Source organism: Corylus avellana, chromosome ca11 (genome assembly GCF_901000735.1).
Source record: "Corylus avellana chromosome ca11, CavTom2PMs-1.0".
NCBI lineage: Eukaryota > Viridiplantae > Streptophyta > Magnoliopsida > Fagales > Betulaceae > Corylus > Corylus avellana.
In genome coordinates this window covers 3979223-4004431 of record NC_081551.1, presented here as the reverse complement: position 1 = coordinate 4004431, position 25209 = coordinate 3979223, and the positions used below count along the sequence as shown (strand labels likewise).

At 37.2% G+C, this 25209-nt stretch overlaps 2 protein-coding genes and 1 pseudogene across 2 annotated transcripts; 1 reads left to right on the top strand and 2 right to left on the bottom strand.

The window, feature by feature from the left end:
- Positions 1-158: 158 nt before the first annotated feature.
- On the bottom strand, positions 159-5388 carry LOC132165894 (cation/H(+) antiporter 15-like). The gene is made up of 4 exons (XM_059576592.1): positions 5170-5388; positions 3048-4046; positions 1965-2534; positions 159-893 (listed from the first exon to the last, which is right to left on the bottom strand). The coding sequence occupies exons 1-4, from the start codon at positions 5386-5388 to the stop codon at positions 159-161; spliced, it is 2523 nt and encodes an 840-aa protein (XP_059432575.1).
- A 6091-nt stretch (positions 5389-11479) lies between these two features.
- LOC132165893 (uncharacterized) lies at positions 11480-15229 on the top strand. The gene is made up of 2 exons (XM_059576591.1): positions 11480-11884; positions 12032-15229. Exons 1-2 carry the CDS (start codon positions 11480-11482, stop codon positions 15227-15229), a joined length of 3603 nt encoding a protein of 1200 aa, XP_059432574.1.
- A 246-nt stretch (positions 15230-15475) lies between these two features.
- Positions 15476-24989, bottom strand: LOC132165442 (calmodulin-binding transcription activator 3-like; annotated as a pseudogene).
- Positions 24990-25209: the final 220 nt, after the last annotated feature.

The window sequence follows — 25209 nt, the reverse complement described above, 5'->3', positions numbered from 1 at the left end:
TAAAATTGAAAGTTCAGGGGTGTAAATTGAGAGTTTTTGAGTTTTAAGGAGGGTTCTCTCAAAACCTGCGGTAATTCAGGTCTAACTTTTTTTCTCTCTTTCTTTGTATTTCTTTCTAGGAGCCATTGAGGCACTACTGCTTCTGACCAACTATAGAATCATGGGCTAAACACATTTTGCCCCTTGGGTGGTGGTGATCGCCGGTTGATGTGCTGATTAATATTGCTGAAAGGCTGACTCGGCTGCTCCGAGCTATCCGGCGTGCCGACCACGTCCCCTTGCTGTCCCATCCCAATATACTGCTCCACCACTAAAACGGAAACCGTGGCTGCAAAATCCGATGAAGCTAGCAAGTCCCCTATTGCACCCAACTCCGGGCACTCACTCCAGTCAGTTAATCCCGCCGTTAATGGTGATATCATTCCTTGTCCTCTCCCGACAATAAACAAGTCATGAACATTGTCCATCGACCTTATAACCGCCACTGTCTCCTCCCCATTATTCACCACTTTCTCAACGTAAACGACGGATTCATCATTGCCGTTTTTTAACCTGAAATTGTTTATTAGCTCTTCGTCGAGTTGCTTCTCTCTTTCCATGTCTGTTTCCACCGCTAACATCATGGGGTCGTTTAAGTCACCGCTGGGATGCAACGCATGATGCTCGTGTGCATCTTCACCGGGAACGAACCGCATTACTGTAAGGCTTATTCCTGGATGCTCAGACATCCTCCATGCATAGGATAGTGCTTCTCTGTCGTCTGGTCCGCCAAAGAACAGTACAACAACGTTGTGAGAAACTTGGTTTGGAGCTAAGCGTGTGGAACCGTTTAGGCCTCTGTCAACAAGAACTCCAACTGAGCAAGGTGCATTTGCTAATACATTTTGGTTTACCTGTTAAAATATAAATTAAATAATTAAATCCTTCAATTCCTATCAACTTATCATTTTGAGATAAGTCGTGATTTAACATGGTAACAAAGTAAAAAATTATGAGTTTTGAACCTTGACTCCACAATTCACCCAATTTCAGTTTAATATTCTACGTGACGGGGAGTTATTTATTGAATGGGCATTTAAGCCCACACATGAGGAAAAGTGTTATAATATAAATTAAGGCCTCGTTTGGTTCGCGGAATGTCTAGTCCAATAGAAAATGAATAGCTACTACTAGGAATAAAAGAGTGGAATATAATAGATATTGAGGAATGCTAGGCTTACAAACAAATTTTACAGAAAAACTTTTACATACTGATATGGCACAACATGATTGGATATAAGATAAGTTCAAATTTTGAAAAACCTAATCATGTTGTACTGCATCAGTTTGTAAAAGTTTTTTTGTAAAATTTGTTTGTAAGTCTAGCACTCCTCATAGATATTCCTATTCCTTAGTTTGGTAACAACACCCATGCAAAAATTGGAATTGAATCAAAACTACGAAAAAACCTATATTATTTTTTCTTTCAAACTTATATTATAAAAAAATAAAAAATAAAAAACCTGAAAAAGTAACGGCCACCCCTAAAGCAAATTTGGGGTGGCTACAAGGCGTCTAGGGGTGGTGCGGCCATCCCTGACCTCTTATGTGGGTGGCCAACCACCCCAATGGGTCGTCAAGCTACCCATTTTATTTTTCATTTTGTTTTGTTTTAAGTTAAATTTTAAAAAAATAAAATAAAAAAAATTATATGGGTATTTTTGAAAAATGTATTCAATTCCTTAAGGATTAGATAAGCCAATCAATTTTGAGTGGCTTAATTAATCCTGTGTGTATAGAATTAATGGTCCCATGGGAATAACTATTCGCCGGAATAGTGTGCTACTAAACACAGGAATAACTATACCTATGATTAACTAGTCTATCTAAGGGTCTATTTCGCAAACCAAGCCGGGCCTAAATGACTAAAGTCATCACTTCCTATGAACTTAAGATTTTGGGGATAAGTAGCGATTTAATATTACCATTCGGAAGGCCGGGTTTGTAGCTTCCATTCCACCATCAACAGTTTGCTGTTTGTGGAAAGGGATGATTATGAAGGCGACTCGTTTGTCTTCTGCTAAACCGCAAATGTCTTCATGCATTGTGGAGTAAGGGGAAATGGCTGTGAGGGGTTGGACGGAGACACAACCAGCATGCTGCTCATAGTTCTCGAATGCATTGATGATGTGGTCGGATTGAGCTTGCGTTCGGTTGAGGGCCGGTCGGCCGGACTTCCGGGTGTTATGCACTATGAGCATGGCGGATGCACGGCCGGTGAGTTCAACTAAGTGGAGCACATAGACACATATCGGCGATTTTTTGGTCGGGTAAGAAGCTTCGAGGAGATTGATGATGGTTGGAACATTTCGAGGGGTGTGAATGCACACAAGTACTCGTAATTCCGCATCTGATTTTGAACTTTGGATAGATCGCCGTTTGTACGGTACGAACTTTCTTGCTGGCCGGTAAATTGTTGTTACAATCGGCGTGATGATTCCAGTCATAACTACGGCCACAACCACCATGATTGCAAATGCCTCATCATCTAGCACCTGCAAGTAATTGCATGTGTTTTCATCATTCTTGTGCTTAAATAGAGATAGAGAAAGTTAGAGAGACTAGGAGTTGTAGAAATTAAGGGAAACTTTCACTCACCTCCCTAATATTTTGGCATTTTTGCAATCATACCCATAAAGTTTAAAAAGTTATAATATCAAGTTCCCATATTTTAAAATTTTGCAAAGTCACTCCTATAGTTAGGATTTAGGGTTAAATTTAACAGTTAATATGTGAAATGTCCCTTATACTCCCGTGAAACTTATAAAAATTTAACAGAAAATCATTAATGAAGAATGATATTCTAAAGTTTTTAAAAATGAATACCTGACATTACAACTTTTTAAACTTTAAAAAGTATGATTGTAAAAGTGCGGAAACATCATAGAAAAATATGACAGAAATTTAATAAGGTACTTTTTTCATTAAATTTTGAAACATGGCTTAAATGCTTAAACGATATGAACAGCTAAAATTTATGTTTATAGTAGAAATGAACAAGGGAGTACCTCTTGGTCCTTCCCAACATTGAGGACAATCATTTCAACAAGGCCTTTAGTGTTCATGAGCAAACCAAGAGTAATTCCTTCACGTATCGGCATGTCATAAAAGAAAGCAACAGCGACAGTTCCAGCAATCTTGCCGGCACAGGAAAGAACAATGACAAGCATTAGAATTGCCCAGGTGGAGGAATCCTTGATGGTTGATATATTAGTCTTGAGCCCGCTAATGGCGAAAAAGAGAGGGAGCAGAAGCCCCGAGACAAAGTCCTCAAGCTTTTCTATGAGAGTAACTCCAAGAGGTCCATTTGGAATAACCAAGCCAAAGATGAAAGCTCCAAAAACAGAGTGTGTTCCAATCGCGTCTGTAAGGAAGCCGGAGATCATAACCCCTGTTAGAATAAGACAGACATTGAACTCACTGAAGTTTTCTCCCTCTGGGGTTTTCCGAATCATCCAAGAGATCGCCGGCCGGATGACGAAAATGCAGATGACGACAAACCCTGCGCTTGAAAGTACCACCCAGAGAGAAGCCAGGGGGGACTTGGATTTGTTCTCAGACAAGGCAATGGCTAGAGCTAAGAGAATCCAAGCACACATGTCGTTTACAAGAGCAGACGACATAGCAATCCTGCCGAGCTCTTGGTTGATGAGCTTGAGCTCTGCGAGGATTCGAGCAAGCACAGGGAATGCGGTGACAGAGAGAGCAACTCCAAGGAAGAGGATGAAAGTGCCTTGTGTCATGCTTTGATCTCTTTTGTGGAGAAGGAAGGAAAAGGCGGCGCCAATGAGGAAGGGCAAGACCATGCCGGAAAGAGCAATGGCCAAGGCCTTTTTTCCGGTTCGCCGGATTACTGAAATGTCCATCTCTACTCCGACAAGGAAGAGGAAGTAAAGGAGACCCACATTTGCCATTGTCTCAAGCACCATCACACTTCTTAAAGGAAATACTGTGTTGGCAAATGTAGTGCTCCTTCCAAGCACTGATGGACCCAATATCACTCCACCCTGCATGCATTTCCCATTTCCACAATTCACAATTCACAAAGCAGAAAGTATTGAGTTTGAACCCTTAATCCATAATTCATTTCTCATTTTAATTAAATATTTCACGTCTTTTGAACTGCATGCATCCTAACAAACATTACAATAAATATGATTTTGCAGATGAAATTGTAACTTTCTACCGGGATCCTAGACCATGGTTTATGTGTTTAAGTCCTATGGTACAGTATCAAGCATCAAATTATTAGCATCTCAACTCTAATATTATAATAGATTATCATTTGTCCTAAAAGTTAAATTAATTAAACTTTCGGTAAAATATATCTTGAAATAGAAATGGAATGGTTTTTTTCCCTCTACTTAAGCGAATTTGTGTTATTTTTCAACGGGGATGGGACACTGATATGTTAAATGAGACATATGTAACAGATAGAAAATTGTTAACTTTGACTATAAAATGAGACACATGGAATTCTTTTTCCCCCTATTTAATCGAATTTGTGTTCTTTGGCAATGAAGATGGGACACTGATATGTTAAATGAGACATATGTAACAGATAGAAAATTATTAACTTTGACTGTAAAATGAGACACATGGAATGTTTTTTTTCCCCCTATTTAAGCGAATTTGTGTTCTTTGGCAATGGAGATGGGACACTGATATGTTAAATGAGACATATGTAACAGATAGAAAATTGTTAACTTTGATTGTAAAGTGAGACACATGGAATTTTTTTTTCCCCCCGATTTAAGTGAATTTGTGTTATTGGGCAATGGAGATGGGACACTGACATGTTAAATGAGACATATGTAACAAATATAAAATTCTTAACTTTGATTGTAAAGTGAAAGAGGGACTAATTTGAAAATTGAGTAAAATTTAAGGACTTTATTATTGAAATTAGGAATCTTAGGAATAAATCAAAATTGGATAAAAACTTAAGGGTTAAATATGATTTTTCCCATAAACTAATAGATATTCTAGTATCATTTAAGTGGGGATCATAGAGAATACCAAATAGAGAAAACAAGTTGAAACTTTATGACATTGTAGGAAATTAATCTGAGAATAAAGAATGCAATATTAAATATTAGATATATGATAAATAAATAAATAAAAACGTACCAGAATTTCTGAAATCACACGAGGTTGGCGAAAGGGTTTGAGGATAAAAACCAGAACACGAGTGGCAACGACGATCAAAGTCAATTGTAATATAAAGAGAGGCAGAGAGTAATCCAAAGGGTTGTCGCCCTGCCATACACCGTTTGTTGTTATCATGGTCGGCGCATAGCAGACGATTGTGTCTTCTGTTTTGTTGGCAACTATCACTTCATTCGCCATTCTTTCCTGCTGTCTTAATCTTCAACGCTGCAATGGTTTTGAATTTGAATGCATGTGTTTCTCAACGTACAATTGTATGTCTTTTTTTTTCTTTTTTGCTTTGCCAAAGGGAAAGTGTTTGCTTCTCTTAAGGAGACACAAGATGGATAAGGAACAAGTTTTTTATTTATTTGTTTTGTTTTATTTTGGTTTTTCTGTTTTATTTGCTGATTACAAATGGGAGGAATGTAGGAGAGGGAGAGAGAGAGAGAGAGAGAGAGTCAGCTTACTTTTGTGGTTGCCCGCCCCATTTGGGGGCTCTCTCTTCTGTGGTCTATGATCACCTGAAAGACCTCTATGATTACCTGAAAGGCCTCTATTTTAAGAATGTCTTTGCCACTGCATAACTTCTGTAAGTTTATAATTGGAAAAAAAAAAAAAAAAATGTTTTGATTGTTCTGCAAAATTACAAGATATGACATGACTTTCTAATTGGACAGACTGGTTGAATATGTCCCAAATGACAACAATTGATTCTTGAATAATCCACATCACTAATGCTTCATTCGTAACAAAAAATTCACTTTTTGTGGAAAAAAGTCCGTGTCAATAATTATGATTCTATGTATGGACTTCTCAATAACTTGTTCATTCGCAACAAAATAATTTCTTTTGTGCGGTAAAAAAAGGAAAAAAATCGGCTATGAAGCATCCCCAAATGCTTACTCTTTTCCAAGCACATTTCCATTTTTAGCCTTACTCACCTTAAAGATTGGAATTTCCTTTTGTCGTAAAGTTAATTTTGACGTGGCCAGTGGCGGAGCCACATTGAGCCTATGGGGGATGTGGATCCCACAAGCCTTTCATTTATTTTTTTTTTAAATTAAGGAAAAATTTGAAAATGGCATCTACACATTAAAATAGAGGCTCACTTGGTCTTTTGAAAATCATTTTTTTCTTAATTACTCTAAAGTTTTTTATTGAATTATTGGTAACCATCTTCTCTCTAGTGAGTAAATAAGGCAAAAATGATATATTATTTTGGTTGCATAACCCATCATTATCAAGCACTATTTGCTACTTAGAGAATATTATAAGATTCATATAAAATTAGCTTGTAGAAAATTTCGAAAAATATATGTTTTAAAAAAAAAAAAAAAAAAAAAAAAAAATTGGGTAGCGTTCATAATCAAAGCAAACAAATAAATACTTTCGCTGTATATAATTTATTCCATGATTACTGTTATATATATATGCATGTGGGTGTGTGTGTTTGTTTGTTTCTACTTTATGATTGTTTATTTGTTGTTTATCAATGCTTGTATCTTATGTAATTGTAATTTAAATTTAAAAATTTAGGTTCTTGAATCACAACGTCAAAACTAAAAACTATTTATTCAAAAGAAAATAAGTTGACATTTCAAAAAGTAATAAACCGTTGGATTTTAATGACGAAACTTCAAATCTTAAAGGGTTGCTAAAGAATATCATTCTAAAATTCTAGTGGTGGAAACCTAATGGTTGCAATTGAAAAACATTCATTTTTTAAAATTTTAAATTGCGTTTATTATATTTTTAATTTGGCCCCTACAATAATAAATTTTTGGTTCCGCCACTGGATGTGGCCATTAGTCATTGAGTGCTGCTCGGATGGGTCCATCCACTTTTGATGCAGATCGCAGGTTCCCTGAAAGTGCGATCGAGCGCACTTCCAGACACTTGCGCAACAAGCCCCTGGTTGTGTGATCGATCGCACTATACCTGCGATCGATCGCACACGGAGCTGTTTATGTTACATTCCGCATTTTTATTAGGTTATGCCGTCTTTATTTTCTTGTTTTAGTATGATTAGGGTTTTTGGAGTCAATATTTCCTTATTTTATTAGGTTTAGGGTTTTTGGGGTATTTATGTCATATTTTATTATGTTTAGGGTTTTGGGCTATAAATATATGCTCATAGCCTCCAGAGAAAACAGTTGTTGTTTATTATTGATTTTGATTAATGAGAATACTCAGAGTTGAATTTATTCCTCTTTTCCTTCAAAACCTAGAGAGTATCTAGTTTTGTCAAGAAGAATTCTTAGATCTTTGATAGAATCTAGATCTGGAGTTATTTATCCGCTCCTTATTGATGTTCTTCGCTGCAGCCCACTAAGTCACGCTGCATCAACTTTTCTTTAGCCACATTGGGTTCTCCTAGTGATGAAAAGGCAGACGGTTATTAATCGTCCGCTAACTGCTAACCGCTTTTAAAGGTGGTTAGGAAAAATTGCTAACCGTTAACCGCCTATATATATATATATATATATATATATATATATATATACATGAAACGATGGCCTTTTTGTATTTAAAATTTTAAATATATATAAAAATCTAGAAACGATGTCATATGTAGTATGATATTATCGTATTACCATAGAAACATCTTTTGTTTTTTTTTTGAAAAAAAAAAAAAAAAAACAAAACAAAAATTAATTTAATTTTTTCATTTAAAAAGCGGTTGGTAGTTATTAAAGTTACTAACCGCTAACCACCAGTTAACCGTCTAGGCGGTTAAGGTTAGTGGTTTTAGCCAATAACCACTCACTAACGATAGCCGTCTTTTCACCTCTACATTCTCCTTGTGACTCCAATGAAAGTGAGACTCATGCAGCCCATTTTGCCTTTAATTTTGTACTTGTCAAAATCTGGCCGCCCTTGGAAGGGACTCCCTCCCGGTAATATTCAATCTGCAGCATAACTCGATCACCTCAAATTGGAGAATTGTCCTTTTTATTTCTAATACTCTTTTGGTCTCATTAGTTTTCTTGCTAGTTGGTAAACCAAAGAAGGTGAAACTCATTGCTAAGTTGGAGTCATCAGATGGATCTATCCTCTTTGCTAGAGCCACCCCATTGAAGGTGAGACTCATGCAACCCACTTAGATTTTCCTCTTGATTAGCTACCCTCTTTGGTTTTTAGTTAAGTACTTTGTTTTTTCTTTATTGCGTCTCGCTAGTTTGTTTTCGCTTCTGATCTCAACTATGCAAAATAATAATAATAATAACAATAACAATAATCTCGGATTGGACCTCCATATCGTGAACCTTTGTATATTCTCTCTCTTAAAGTATTACTTCCCAACCACCACCAAAGAAAAAAAAAAATGATTCAAAGCTACGCAAGTTGCCACAATGACTTTTTCATCTCCTTTTTTTTTTCATTCTTTTAGCTTTTCTCTCCCTTTCTCTTTACAAGTGACCCAATCAACTAACTAGGGTTACGTGAATTTAAGATCATGTCAATTTCTGATTTAAAATCCAAAGCTTCCCTATCACCTTATAGGATTCTTCTGATTTTGACCAATTCACTCCACGTGCTCAAGCCAATCGGCTTAATCCTCTATTAACTTTAATCATCATACAGGATAAACTCCAGCCAACATCAAAACTGCTCTCGTCTAGAGAGAAAACACTCGCTCTTTCACCAGAGCTTCACCTCCTTTTCGTTATGATCAGAAATCCTTAAGGCTTCGTCTACTTTTTCTTCTATTCTATTTCCTTTAACCTTGCTATTATATTATTCTCCAGTTCTATATTACTCCATCCTTCATTACTTCCACTCTTCATATCAAATCTCACAATTCACTGTTTGTTTGTTGCGTTACCATGGAAAACTCTTTAATGTCCCAGGAAGCTCTGCAAGCCCTCATTGCTGAAACTGATGCACTGGGCTGGGATACTCCGGATCAACTGGAGGTTCATAATGGTAATCCTTCTTCTCAGGAGGGTTATGCGTTCATAGGTAAGCTCCTAGCTTTGAAAACCCTTAACACTTATCATGTTCGTCAAACCATATCTGCGGTTTGGAGTTTTGCAGCGCCTCTTTCTATGGAGGTATTGGCTCCAAATAAGTTTTTGTTTACAGTTTCAACTGAAGATCACTTTAAACGAATCATCAACCAAGGACCATGGAATGTTCGAGGATCCCTGTTGATCCTTCAACCTTGGTCTCCTGTCTTGGCTATTGATGAAGTGAAGCTTTTGTTTTGTTCTTTCTGGGTGCAAGTCCACAATCTCCCTCATCAATATATGACAACAAAAAATGCAATCAAAATTGGCAAAGGAATTGGAAATCTTCTGGAGCTAGATAACAACAATTCTTCTGGACTGATATGTCGTCAAGTTATCCGCTTTAAGGTTGAAATCAATACTTCCAAGCCTCTTGCTCCGGGCTTCTTTATACCCCGTTCAGGGAAAAAATCTCACTGGATTGCATTTAAATATGAGCGTTTGGATGATTATTGTGTTTCATGTGGGCTTATTGGGCACAAGATGGGAGTCTGTCCTGCGCCTCAAAAATTGATCCCTCCCGATAAATATGATCGACCTCTTCGAATTGCTTCGTATGTGAGCCCAAGGTTGGTTGCTTCGGTGCCATCAGAAGATTCTGACTCTGGAGTTTCTTCAGCAGCTTCGGTGGGAAACAATTCTGGAATCATTGATCCTATTCTGATCCAGGATTCTTCATGTTTAAACCAAGGCCAGTTAGTGCCTCTCGTAGCAAGTAACCAGAGAGATTTATCTGTTGCCATCTCAAACAAGTTTACTGAGCAACACGTGGAGTCCTCAACTGTTTTGGTTTGTTCTCAACCAGAAAAATTGCAGCAAACGTGGAATAGTTCTCCTCTCTCTCAGTCGGTCTGCCAGCTATTGGATAGAGGTAAATCTACTCATCTCCCCATGCAATCTCATGACTCATCATGTACTTACCCTCTCATTAATGATCCCAAAAATCTTCTTCCATTTTTATATGGATATTCACCAAATACCCAACAGCTGGAATCAACTTTTCAAACTTCTGGAAACCTTTTTACACCTACGGTTCCATCTCAATTCTCAAAACCAGACTTTTTTAAAAATTTTCTCAATTCATGGGCCCAAAATTCAGACAACCCAAGCCTCATAAGCCCACCTCCACCCTTTCATTTAACACCTCCTATAATTCCAGCCCATCAATCTCATACACAGCCCATGTTTTACCAAATAACCCACTCCAACAGCCCTCAAACCACCCGTAAAACCCCACCAAAATCCCATAACCCATCTAGATTCCGGCCTTATTCTCTTACTCGTCCTCACAGTGCTGCTCTTTCCTTCTCCCCCTCAGCTCCATCAAAGCTTCCATATCCAACCAACCCATCTACCTTAGGTGCATCTGCTGCTATATCTACTGAAAGCTTGCCTAGACTTAAAGGGAAATCAAAACTTGTTTACAATGAAGATGATATACCCCTAGCACAACTGAAAAAATCTAGAATTGAACAACAAGCCTACTTGGAATCTCTTTCTAATTTGGAAATTGCTGCATTATCTCTCACTGAATTAAAAGATGCTACTCCTCCAAAGGGATCTGTCCATAATTTCATGACTAGCCCTCTTCATGGGCCTCATGGCCAGACGTTGAATGTTATGCCACAGCCTGCCATGGCTTTTGCTCCGGATGTTTTTGTGGCTTCTTTAGTGACTGATTCAGCCCATAATAATATGTCTGAAAGGAATATTCCCACTACAGCTTCTGTGGCTGCAGCTTCGATTCCTCCTTCACGTTGGTATTTCAGGGCATCTAGGGGAAGACGCAGGCTTTTTAATGACTATGTATATGGAAGTGAGCTGGATAATCTTTCATTCCCTGCTCATGTTGATGATTCACCAGAGGACTTGGAGATTTTGGAGGAGTGCCCGGTGAGGCCTCCTCCTCCTGCATGAGGTTCTTAGCATGGAATTGTAGAGGGTTAACCCGTGCCTCTGCAATTCGCAGTTTAAGGGTTAAGATTCGAATACATTCTCCTGATATCCTTTTTTTGTCTGAAACTAAAGCTCAACCTTCTGATGCTGTTGTGGTCTTAAATAGACTAGGTTTTTATTTGATGGTGCATGCTCCCCCCTCTGGCTCTAAGGGAGGGCTTTTGTTAGCTTGGCGCCATGGTATGAATCTAGAATGTATTTCGACTACTGTTAATACAATAAATGTTTGGTGCTACTCTGATCCTTTTAATTCTCCTTGGTTGCTTTCTTGTATTTATGGTCCTTCTGTACATAACAATATATCTGATTTCTGGAATTCTCTGATGGATGCGGGTAAGGATTATATTGGGCCATGGCTGTGTATTGGTGACTTTAATATGATTTTATCTCAATCTGAAAAATACGGTGGACGACCTTATGCATGCTCCTCTAATGACCCATTCCATAGTTTTCTGGATTCTTTTGGTATGATTGATCTAGGGTTCTCTGGTAATCCTTTCACTTGGTCTAATAAACGACAAGGTCATAGACTTATTAAGGAGCGTCTTGATCGAGGAATTGCAAATTCTCACTGGATTCATCTATTTCCTCACTTCTCTGTTCAGCATCTCCCTGCGTATTCTTCTGATCACAATCCAATCATCTTGGATACAGCTCCTTCAAATTTATTCTTACCTAGACCTTTTAGGTTTGAAGAATTTTGGACCTATGATTCTTCTTGTGGTTCGGTTATTTCTAAGGCTTGGAGTCGCTATTCTACTGGCTCTCCACCCTTCATCCTAGCAAATAAACTCAAAACTACCAAAGCAGCTCTCAAAGCTTGGAATTCTTCCCATTTCGGAAATATTCAAAAACGGATTGCTTCGACATTGTAGCAACTTGATTTCATTCAGCAGTCTGTTCCTTCTTCTCAATCTCGTGACTTAGAAGAAAATTTTCAGAAAACTCTGGATGATCTGCTTATTCAAGAAGAATCTCTGTGGATGAATAAATCTAGAGAACTTTGGCTTACTTGTAAAGATTTGAACACGAAGTTCTTCCATACTTCAACTATTATCAAAAGACGGAGGAATGCTATTGACTTCTTAAAAATGCCTTCTGGGAACTGGACTGCCGATAGATCTGATATTGGTAATTGCTTTACCTCTCATTTCAAGAATTTATTTTCATCTTCTGTTCCTACCTTAGATGAAGATTTATTATCTTTGTTTGATAATTGTATCTCTCCTGAGGAAAATGATACTATCTGTGCTATTCCTTCGGAAGAAGAGATTTTCTCTATCTTATCCAGTATTGGTTCCACAAAAGCTCCTGGCCCTGCTGGGTTTACTGCACTCTTTTATAAGAAATATTGGAGCACGGTGAAAGATGTAGTGCTTGCAAGCATATGGGATTTTTTTGGGAAAAACCATCTCCTAAAACAACAAAATCACACTTTTATTGCTCTCATTCCCAAACGATTGGAGGCATCTTCTGTGGATCAATTTAGACCTATTAGCTTGTGTAATATTATCTACAAGATCATCTCCAAGCTCCTAGCCAATCGGTTCAAAGGTTTGCTTCATCTCTTCATTTCTCCTTATCAATCTGCCTTTGTTCCTTCTAGGAATATTCAAGATAATACTATTTTGGCTCATGAACTTCTCTACTCTCTCAACTCTAAGAAAGGGCGAGGTGGACTTATGGCTATAAAAATTGATATGGAAAAAGCCTTTGATCGAATGGAATGGAAATTTCTTCTAGATATTCTAGCAAAGCTTGGGTTTAATTCTACTTGGATCAACTGGATTCGAATCTGCATTACTTCTCCCTCATTCTCCATTCTCATCAATGGAAGCCCATTTGGTCTTTTCAGCCCAGCCAGAGGGCTTCGTCAAGGGGACCCCTTATCCCCCTTTTTATTTATTCTTGGCACAGAAGTCATCTCTCGGCTTCTCCTTCGCCAAGAATCTCATGATCTTCTTAAAGGAATCAAAATTGCTCGTAATTGCTCCCCAATTACGCATCTCTTGTTTGCGGATGATCTTATTGTTTTTGCTAAAGCCACTTCTGCAGAAGCAGTTATTATCAAATCATGCTTGGATAAATACTGCCTTTGGTCTGGACAGGCTATCAATAGTTCTAAATCTTCGGTCCACTTTAGCAAAAACACTGCTGCCTCCACTATCACCAGTATCCAGGGAATATTCCCATACAAATCGGCTTCGGCTACTTCTAAATACCTTGGTCTTCCTCTCTTCTTTGGTAGATCCAAAAAGGCAGCTTTTCAGGATATCTTAGATAAAGTTTCTGGCAAGATAGAGGGTTGGCGAGCTAAAACTTTGTCTCAAGCTGGACGCTCAGTGCTAATTAAATCGATTGCAGCTACAATTCCTTCTTATGCTATGAGCACTTTTCTTCTTCCTGCCTCTTTGTCTGCTTCCCTTGATAGGTCTTTCAAAAACTTTTGGTGGGGGTTTCCAAAGGATAAAGCAAAAAATCTCTCATTGAAATCATGGAGCTCTATTTGTCTTCCAAAAAATGTAGGAGGTCTTGGATTTCGTCGTATGCATGCTTTTAATTTGTCTCTATTAGCCAAGCTGGGATGGAAATTGCTCTCAAACTCTGATTGTCTCTGGGTAAAGCAACTTCAGAATAAATATATCAAGTATGGGAATTTTGTTTCCTCCCCCAATCCCTCTTCTGCCTCCTGGTTCTGGAAAGGTATTCAAAAAATTAAACCGTATATTTCAGTGGGAGCTTGTTTAAAGGTTTCAAGGTCATCTTCCAATTCTATCTGGTCTTCAAATTGGATCCCTACTATTCCTTCTTTCAAGCCTATGCCCAAATTCCCCAACAATCGCAATCTGCCATCTCTTCAAATTAAGGATCTTATTAATCCTTTTTCCTGTAATTGGAAGTTTTCTTCCATTCATGCTTTGTTTGATCCTGTTTCAGCTCATGAAATTCTTAAAATTCGCATTTCATCAGATCCCGAGACAAAGTATATATGGACTCCTTCCACTTCAGGATGTTTCTCGACTTCATCAGCCTATCATTTTATTTCTGACTGCTTTTCCAATATAGATCCTTCCTCTATTTGTTGGAAATCTTTATGGAAGCTTAATATCAATGACAGGCTCCAATTGTTTTTGTGGAAAATAGCTTGGAATATTCTTCCGACTAAGGAGAGATTAAGTCAATTGTTTCCTTCCATTGCTGATACTTCTTGTCCTCTTTGTAAAGTGGCCACAGATTCCATGCATCATTTATTTTTCAAATGTGTTTTTGCTCGTGTTGTCTGGCGAAATTCTTTCTGGCCTTTGGACTCGACAGCTTTCAATTTCTCTTCAATGGAGGAATGGATAAATTTGATTATTTCTCCAGGCAGATATCTCGGTATCCCTAGAGAGGACTGTCATAAGTTCCAAATCTTTGCCTCTGTGGCATGTGACATCTTATGGTTCTACAGAAACAAAGCTTTTCATGACAATTCTGTCTTTGATGTTCGTAATGTCTCAGCTCATATTAATAAAATCTCACTCGAGCATTATCAAGCTTGGCATCCAGATACACAGGTTTCAACAGAAAATTGGATTACCCCTCCAAATCTCTGGTTCAAGATTAATTTTGATACTGTCATCCGGGACTCTTTCTCATGTCAGGCAGCAGTTTGTCGTGATTCTAAAGGCCATATTATTGCAATGATCTCCCAGATCAGTCCATCATGCTCTCCAAATTTGGGAGAAGCCTTGGCAGCCCGTCTTGCGGTTTCCTTAGCATCTTCGCTTCGTCTTGATCGTTTTATACTAGAAGGAGATTCTGAAGTGGTTATTCTAGCTCTTCGTCATTTAGATTCTTCTCCAGACTGGAGTATCTCTTCTGTCATCTCTGATATTTTAGACTCTATTCCCTTTGCTTCCTCTTGGGAAGCTAGAAAGGTTCACCGAAGTGCAAACTTCAGTGCCGACTATTTGGCACGTTGGGTCGCAGCCAGATCTCACTCTGGCAGCATTCCCTTTTCCTCTTCCCCTTTCAATTCTTCTACGATTGTTAGCGGAGAGGAACATAATCTTTCTGTTTGTTTGTTGTAGTTTTGCGGGTTTGTAATGTACTTATAAAAAAAAAAAAAAAAAAAAAAAAAAAAAAAAACATATATTGCATTAAAACAAAATAAATAACAGTCAGGTCAGGTCACAACACAAATTGCCCAGACAACAACGGGCTGTGGGATCAGATCATGATAGTAAAAGAAAAGATGAGATACGTCCTGGGGGGTCATCTATGCCTCTCCCACCGCCACCTCGGAGGGAACAGTACAGAGAATCTTAGCAAAATCTGCTTTATAATCCTTGGTGTGGGGATCAGATCATGATATCTGCAGCATCACCATCCTTGGTGTCCAACTTAAGAGATGAAAGGTGGGCACTCAGAGCAGATTCTGCAAGATAACCAGCGATTCCTTTATGTCCATTAGCAGAAGCTAGGTCAGCAGGTGTTCTGCCTGAACGATACTTGGCACATGGATCAGTTATTACACCAGGAGCTGCACCGAGAGAGATAAGGGAAGCAACCGTGCGCTCTCTGGTAAAGCAAGTTCAAAGAAGAAGTTAACTTGAAAGGAGAAGAAAAAAAAAAAAGTTCATAAGAAAAAAAGAAAAAGTTCATAATGAGTGTTAACATTTGATGAAAAATTCTAAAGGACTATCACTTGCCGTTCAGGTTTATCACTGCCTCGTAAGGTATACTTTAACTTAAATCAGATGTCTATCAAATTTAATTTCCCTCTCTATGTACAGAGAAAGATTTCATAGCATAGGTAGTTTTCTCGTTATATAATCACGTATGATACGAGATAGTTTCCACATATCTCTCATATGAGATTCAGCCTAGAATGTCATGTCCTACAGCGGAAGGTGGAGGCAGAAAGAATAGACGGAAGTACACAAAGGCAAAGCTTACCACAAAGAAACAAGCAAGAAACTTTTAAGTGCTCACCTGCCAAAAAATGCCGCCCAATGAAGTGCAGTACATCCATTCTTATCACGGAAATTGACACTTACACCTGCAAGTATTGTGGCTTGTAGGGCCCAATCATAGCCAAGAGCAGCTGCAAAATGTAGCACACCTTGCCCATCCTTATCCAATACAGAGGGGCCTTTTCCACCTTCTGCTACTTTCTGCTGGAGCCATTTATGCAACTTCTCCTTTGGTAGCTTTTCAAGCAGCTTCTCCTGTACTCTTTCAGGAGAATAATCCTTCTCAGAAGCAAGCTCTAACATTTGATGCCATTCATCACCGTCCTCTTTTAGCAATGAACTGATTTTATTCCAATTAATTAATTGGGATTCCTCACTCAGACTGATGTAATCAGAATTAGGAGGGCAGGCAGAGCTCAGACACAATAGTTTTCCAAATCGCTTCTGAAGAATTTCATTTCCACCGTCACTATAATTATCTATAATATCCACATCTTTAACAGTTTTGAATCGGTATTCAAATTCTCGCACTTCACTACATGCTAACCTATTGGAACGTGTCACATAAAAAGGAACCGTTGCAGCCTTATGAATGGGAGTACAACATCGTAAAACACCATCAGTGATAACCTCAGCAGGAACTTCCACTTCCCCAAACATGCATGACCACTCACAATTTTCTGCTTCTTGTTGATTCTTCAAGAACCTTCCCTTAATCAGGACCTGTATAAGTTGTGGGATAAAAGAGAAAAAATTAAATATCACTAGACCAGAATTGATAAATAAGACTGGGTTTGTATATTAACGTTTAGCAGACAGATGACACATTTGAAAGCTTAGTTGATATAACTGCAGCCCAGAAGGAAGATCAAATCCAAGGTACCTTAATTTCAGAGCCTTCATATGCCCAATTTGGTGAGAAATCAATAATGCTGAAAAGCTGGTCCTGGGATAGAGAGGGACCAAGAGTATAATTATCCAAGTGCACCTGAGGAGAAATACTGGATTCATCGACCCTACTTTCACCTTCAACACTATCCCAATAGGCCCCAGAACTGGACTGCATATGTGACTCATTTACGTCTCCAAGTTCCTTACTCATCCATCTGTTGAAAGTGCCTTCTTCTGCTAGAGAGCCATCTAACACAGGTATTTTTGTAAAAGAGTTGTTGGTTTTTCCCTCTAAAGTCACCTTGCTCTCTTGACCTGAATCCAGATAAAAACCGTGTTCTGCATTTGGAAGCTGTCCTTGAAGGTTATCTTGCATAGGAAAGTTTTCTTGCTGATCAGTAGCTACTAAACACGGCTCCAGACAATTGAGTACATTGACCTTATTAACATCTTGTTCATGAAGCCTAGAAACGACACCATACACTGATTCCATATGCACATCCTGATCCAAGGGCCTCTTGCCTTCAGAAGTCTGTTTGTAAGACAAAGTAAATCCTGGACACAATTAATAGGAGTCGACATGAAAACAGCAGCTAATGGCCCTACAACTCTTAAACCAGCTTATAAAGAATTATGTACTCTGTTAGTTAAAATGCAACTACCGCACATACAACAACAATTTCAGGAAATCAAGTTACATGTGAGAACTTTCACATCTGCAACCACAACATCATTATTAACTAATAGCAGCTACACTATGATAATGCAACTTTATGTCTCGATCGCAAGGTGGCATCATTTTGTTTTTTTGGGAGGGGAGAGGGTGTGGCTAGGTGAGGTCCTCATCACCACAATTTACAACCAGAAGATGGGAAATTTTCTCTTGAGCTAGCTCATTCCTTCCATACAATATTTATGAATAAACAAATCAGAATTACTTGCATCCACAGCATATTTGTTGTTGTCAATTGGAAGTAACTATAGTACCTTGGAAACAAGAATTTAGAAGTTGTAAATTTATTTTGAGCAGTAACACAAAATGCCATCCTTATATATCTCTATTTGAAGCTCAGTAGTTCAGCTTGTAACATAAAAGCAACAATTTTCCAAATTTACTGTAACCCTCAAAAACAATCACCATGAAATGTTTATGATTCCAAAAGTTTTTTACCAAAATATACATATTTGATGCCAATGATATATTCTATAAATTGTAAATAACTTTGTACCTTCCACTCTTCTTGGGCCTGTGGGCGCCTTTCCAGAAATGGTGGCTGAAGAGGCACAGTTTCACTGCCAGAAGTACCATTTTCGAAGACATCCTCCCAAGACGCAAAATCGAGGTCTTTTAATCCAGCATTATTACTCTCTTTTGCTTTATCTGCTTGAGTGAGTGAAACAAAATCTACCCCAGAAATGGCTGAAGATTTTCCTTGATAATCATCTGTTAAAAGTTTTAGAGTATTACAATGAAGTTGGTATGCCATGTCAGATAGCAATTAGTAATATCAAAATTCACTGATATGATCGATGATTAAAATAGATAGAATAGAACAAAGTAAACAACTTACTTGAAACTGATGCAGGAAATTGTGGATCAGTGAGTCCAGTATTAGTCTGCTCCACCATGGACTGTTGTAAGTCCAGGAAAGAGTGGAATCCAAATCTTGCTTGCTGATTATATGCTGCATATATCATGTTAAGTTGCACGAATATAATTAAAGAAAATTTAGAATGGACTGACAATGAACACTCAAGACATACACCATCCTCAAATCCATATAAAATTGTCTCTATGAAGTAACATCAAGAGTTTATAATCAATCAGGCATGTATAACAATCTACCTGATTCAGCGTCTTTATATTCTGATGCCTGAGCACTGTTAAGGCTTGTTGTATCCGTAGTTTGTGAAGGCACTTGGGAAGTATTTGGATGAATACTACAAGACGCAGAGCTATCAATCTCAAAATTCGGTAATAAATCTTCAGTTTCTTGGGAATTTAGAATAGCTTCTTCTGTCTCTCTAATGCGGTTCAAATTTGTCCTATTGCCCTGATCAAGTTGGAAAATATAGAAAAAAATCAAAACCAAAAGTACAGAGACTTATAGACAGATAAAAATCTAATACAACATAGAAATAATCAAGGGACTAAAATCAGCTTCAGAATGGAAAAATTTATAAGGAGCATCAGAGCTGAACTACAGAAAAACGAGCATAAAACACCAATAATACCAAATATGACAAAAAATACATCAGCATCCGATATCACAACATTAAAATCATGAATCTAAGAATGGAATGCATGACTTAAGCACCAAGTCCAGTACTAACTCCATCTATTGTAACTTGGTTGTGAGAAGTACTTCTACAAGTGCAAATCTTAAATTCACGTCCTTGGTTTTTACCACGACAAAGACCAAAGTCCAATATTTCAAAAATTACTTTGTATTACCTAAGAACCTCATATCATTGAAAAGCTAGGGCTTTACAAGGGTCACTAGTAGTGAAAGTTCGAATACGACCATAAACACAAATATACCAATGACAACCACAAATCAAAGCAGCTATGTAATGGAAAATATAATATATTTCTATTAGAACAATCTTTTAAATACTATGAAAATAATTAAGTTAATAATGCCAACAAGAAACCACTATTCTTACGGTTTATCCATCTATGACAAATTGTGCAAACAACATTAGAGTTTAAAGGGATAAAGTGTTACCTTTACTTCCCGATAGTGGACAAGAACTATGTGTGAGAGATCCCTACAGTAGTGGTGAATTAGGTAAGCAACAAAAGAATTAGGTAAGCAACAAAAGAAAGACCCCAAACCACAAGAATAGAAACTGTAAGAAACAAAATTGAAAATTATTTCAGCAAGTCTTATTGCGTTTTGAACGAATAAGAATAACAACTGCACAAGGTTGATAACTAGAGCTGAAGATATTGCTATCATCACATACCCTTAAGTTGAAGGAGCACTAATATCTAGAGCAAACTAAAAAGAAATAGTAACATGGAGAGGCATGGTAGAGTATCTTCTCTGGAGGTAGCAATAAATGAGGGGAAAGCCAAAAGGAATAACAGAAAACAAAAATAAAAATCACCAACGGTCTTCGTCCTTTTCTTGTTTAAGCTCAATATATATTGTAAGATTTCTCGAGTTTAATTCTTTTTCTTTTTTCAAGTGTTGGGAACAGAGCTGTCCCTTTTTTATTTTTTTATTGAGAGCAAAGAGGGTTTCTAGCATGGAGACCTTGCTGTTTTTGCATTTCTCCTGTTTCGGCTTACAGAGTTTTTGATTTCCGCTTGAATGTGAAGAAGAATCCAACTTGCTACTTGAAGCATGACTTCCGGTGAACTAGAAGATGTTTAAGGGGAGTAAAGGTCCTAGGGTGTCTATCAGAAATTTATGGTTGACTTTGGTAGTATTTGGATAACTTCAATTATTTAAGGAATTTACACAAATTTCCTTGATTCTCAGCCTTACTTTATTAGTGTTTATACATGTTAAGAGTGATTTGGAGGCTAGTTTACTGGAAAGAATCCACCTTGTTGCAATGTCTATATATTGACAAGGCCTATTTGATGATAAAAGATGGCATGGAGAATGATTTTGATCATTTCTCTATTATAAATTAATAATTGATTTCTACTTTCTCATTTTTCTCCCTTTTTCCATCTCAAATCACATCAAACATGAAAATAGGAAAGAAAAAAAAAAATTTCCATAGGTATAGTGCATCTGCTTGTTCTTTATGTGTACGTGTGTGGTGTGAGGGAGAGGCACAGCAGGGGACCTTACATTTTTGTTCATTGAACAATCAATTCGTTGCAAGGCCAGAAAGATAACAAGAAAAAGAATCAACTCATTGGAAGTCCAAAAAAAAAAAAAAATCTCAAAATCAGATGCAACAAATGTTCCAACTTTTTCTAAAATAAAATGTTAGTCTCCATGCTTAATAGTAGACTTTAAACATATCCCAAAGATTAAAACAAGCCTGATATTCTAAGATCAATTGAGGGTTGTCCCCCTTTGCGCTTTCTAATGAGATTGAATTACTTAAAAAAAAAAAAAAAAAACTTTAATTACCCTTCAAATAACATAACATAGAAGATTAATATTTACAAACATCTAGTTTTTCATGATGAACAAGGATATTGTTGTGAGTGCATTTGTGAGGTTTGTATATACATTGAAAATTGTATAAAGAGAAAGAGTAGTTAATATACTTAAGTGGACCCAAACCCATTAGCTTAGGCTTTTGGGCAAGAAGTAGTGTCCTAATATGTATATTTACTTATATAAGTTGGACTCCCGCAGTGCTTCTCTCCCTAACAATTGGTATAAAAGCTATGGTTAGCTTCTGCTTCTGATACGAGTGTCTAGGTTTGATTCGTTTGGTTTGACTTTGATAAAAAGAGTGCGGTGGCACTTGGAGTACGTGTGACACTCTTGTGTAAAGGACTCACACTTGAGAGAGTGTATGGTCAACGTGGAAGAGACTCACAAGTGAGGGGGAGATTTGTTGTGAGTGTACTTGTGAGGTTTGTGTCCTACATTAAGAAAATATAAAGAAAAATAGTAGTTAATATACTTAAGTGAACCTAAGCCCATTAGCTTAGGCTTTTGGATTAGAAGTAGTTTTATAATATGTATATTAACTTACTCTTATTGGACTCCCGATGTACTTCTCTCCCTAACAGATATACGCATAGAGAACATATAACGCAAATTATTCAAACAAAATCTTCAGTAAACACCATGCAAATAACTATTTACACACTCACTCTTGACGCATCCAATAACTGCGTCTTTGAAAATTTTCATTTTTTTCACCATAGGCATAGTAGCAGTCCACATAACTTCCTCCAACCTGAAAGCAAGTCTCTACACAGTTAATATGAAAGCAGAAAGAATCTTTTAACATATGTCTCTCCCTAAATGAGAATGAAACAAAAAACCATATTATTCAGTGAACAGCACACATCAGCATGATTTAAATGTCTTTAATCAAGCATCATGCCTGATGCTTACCTTGAGCATCAAATGAGCTTCCTTCTCCATCTTTCCATTTCTCTTCCTCCAGTTATGGCCATCTTTTCTGAAGTATCTCAGCACCTTCCGATCAAAAAGAAAAAGTGAACCACCTGAAATTGGAAATACATGTCTGGTGAAGATATGTTTAGAAGTATATACTTAATTTTGAAAAATTAAGGAAAAAAAATTGTTCAAGAAGTGCCTCATTTTCAGAGTAGATGATGGTTTAAAATATACCTACAACTGCAAGAAATTTTGTTATTTATGAGCTAACATAAAGTACATGCTCTTCTTGCTCTCTAAACCAGAGAAAACTACTAAGTTCATCCAGAGAAAAGAAGAAAAAAGAGGAGAATAAATTATATGGCTTAGTAAGGAAGAGAAATGTTTCTAAATTCAACAATAGAGCATTCTAAATAAGCCATAAGAACTTAAAGGTGAAACAAATCAATAATGTACTGCATGTTAGAACACATGGTATAGCTGCTGGTCATGAAGATAAGGAAAACATTTATCATGCAGCAATCTCCGCAAAGCCTGAATGTACAGCTGATCGTGGAGAAAAGGAAAGTGTAGCTGTTGATCATGAAGATAAGGAAATCATAGCAGCTAAGGATTCATGGAACCAAGACCGTATAACAGTCAATGGCACAAAGAAGGAAAGAAGAATATCAGCCTGTCAAGACAGTAATGGAGTCTATGGTTTACAAGGACACACTTGATTACTGTGTAAGGATTAATGGTGATTGACAATCTCACAAATCAGGGATTGCCTTACTGTATACTTTCTTATATTCCATCTTTAGTTCTCATTTACAGACTGAACATATAGTCTGCTGTATCACAGTACAAACCATCGAATGCAAGATCCTTTTCTTCATTCCTTTAGCTTGTTTGATTTCTTTTACTGCAATCCTTTGAAAGCTGAACAGGCGAAGGGAGAAACAAAGTCCAGAGGATTGAATGAGAACACAGAAATCGATACCATATGCATCAGAAATAATTTTAAAAATAATTTTCTGCTTTTCAGTGATAGGTGCCACCTAGCTTAGGAGTTAAAACTCATGGTAACATACTCCAGGCCTGGGTCAGAGAAACCAGCATTCATCATATTGGGAATTTGGAAGACTACATGTTATACATTGAATAATTATTCATAAAAAAAGGGTAATACATATAATAATAGGTGGGTAAATAATGTGTACGTGAATAGAATTTCTCAATTTTAACTGTTATAGGCAATGAGAGAAAATTGGATATAGTAAGTGATGCGAACCAACTAATAATAAAACATATATAGGAAAGGATAAATCGGCTACTTCGAGAGAGCCGTTATCTCCAATGGCTACTTTGAGGGAGCCTTGACCTCCAAAATACAATAAACTGTATTATAAAATAATAATCAACTCATCCTTTGTTATTGATAATTCTCCTTTAAATAGAGAAACACTATACCATTGATTACATAATAGACCTAATTGGACGACTCTAATGACTCTAATAAGGAATGAATATAACTATTTATTGGGACTATAAAATCTACGGAGATATACTTCTTATTGGACTCTAACATGACACCAGACAATATCAAATAATTACGATCATATCAGTAAGTAGCAGAAGAATGAGAAAATAGGCTCCATATATAAGAATTCTGAAACAGATTGGTTCAGATAACTAGCTAGTACAATTTGGTAATAAAAGGTATACTATACAATATACATGATATCTCGGATATGATACCAAACAACTGATTAGCCTCACAAGTGTTGATGACTTATCATCAATTAAACCAATTGCAAAAGAAACTTGATCTCAGTTTTTTTTTTTTTTTAAATACAACAGGGAGGTTAAATAATTAGCTTATGTAAAAAGAAAACTGAGTCGATAATATCATTGAGATAGCTGCTATTATCTGGTAGAAGTAACTTGTAACCATTATTGTGCATGATATCAAACAAAAGCAATGCAGGAAGGAGTCGTACTTTCTGGCACATTTGCAGGTTTTGGGGCAATATGAAACTTCTTATAATTTCGAAGAATTTCACATATTTCAGCTGGGCGTAGCCATCGATGTTGTGCTTCTATGTGTACTTGCTCCATATCTGCATTCCACCAAATCACATTAACAGAAGATCTGTACGATTAATTTGATCCTTGGAAGCCATCACATGTACGGCTGACATCAAACTAACAAGTATACAATAATTTTACACAAAATACTACTTAAAGCGTCAAATTTATGCAAATTCGTTCACACCAAATGTCATATGTTGAGTGTATGCTTGTCCATCCAAAAAGCAGGCATTTTAAGAGAGCAAAGTGACTGAAAATGGGTTTTGAATCTAATTAAGCTCGGTTATGGGCATGCACCAATGCATTATATGCACGTATTCCATTAAAAAAATAATTTGAGTAGATAAATGTTCCATCTTCTCCTCCAAATTTAACACTTGAAAATTTCTACTCATTCGCAACCCAGCACATAAGGATCCTATAAATAGTTAACAGTAGAAATTCACCAAGAGCTATAGTATTCATCAAAATAAATACCAAATGCAAAGCTCCCCCAAACACAAAATATTACAAACATTTCCTACTGAATATCATAAAAGCATCAAAACCTCATGAAAAAATATACATAATATATAATCTAAAAGGTAGAAAAAGGAAGAAAAAAGAAAAGAAAAAGGAAACACCTAAAACACCCACGATTCCACTTGAAGCAAAATACGAGAATCAACAAAATCCTCACCTGGTTGGTCACCAAGGCCATAGCGCCTGCTCTCCGCCATGAACTCGTTCTGGGTTACTCACTCCAACTCAGTACTCGAACCCATTCACCATAAATACTAGTACAATTGACAGATGGTTCTTTGATATGAAAAGTGGTGGCCTAGAAAAGTATCTATGATAATAGAGGATTTGTGATCAAGAATGAGGGTAGATTGCCACCAAAAAAAAAGTGAGAGATTTTAGAGGCTACGATGAGCAACCTACAGAGGAAACAGAGGTGGGAAGTGGAATTGAGACACCGACGATTCACAAACAAGTTCTTGTCATTACTGAAGTTCATGAAAGATAGTAGAAAGAAGGAATGTTAAAGACTTTCCAGTTCGTTTTGACGTAGAAGCCGTCAATGGCAGGAGCATGAAC

What these genes read in the sequence shown, in the direction of transcription:
- LOC132165894 (XM_059576592.1), bottom strand. Translation starts at nt 5,388, where the DNA reads ATGGCGAATGAAGTGATAGTTGCCAACAAAACAGAAGACACAATCGTC. An exon ending in GTGTGATTTCAGAAATTCTG is followed by an intron (nt 4,047 to 5,169) that starts GTACGTTTTTAT and finishes AAATGCATGCAG; the next exon opens with GGTGGAGTGATATTGGGTCC. An exon ending in ATGTTGGGAAGGACCAAGAG is followed by an intron (nt 2,535 to 3,047) that starts GTACTCCCTTGT and finishes AATTACTTGCAG; the next exon opens with GTGCTAGATGATGAGGCATT.
- LOC132165893 (XM_059576591.1), top strand. Translation starts at nt 11,480, where the DNA reads ATGGATGCGGGTAAGGATTATATTGGGCCATGGCTGTGTATTGGTGAC. An exon ending in ATGATTCTTCTTGTGGTTCG is followed by an intron (nt 11,885 to 12,031) that starts GTTATTTCTAAG and finishes TCGACATTGTAG; the next exon opens with CAACTTGATTTCATTCAGCA.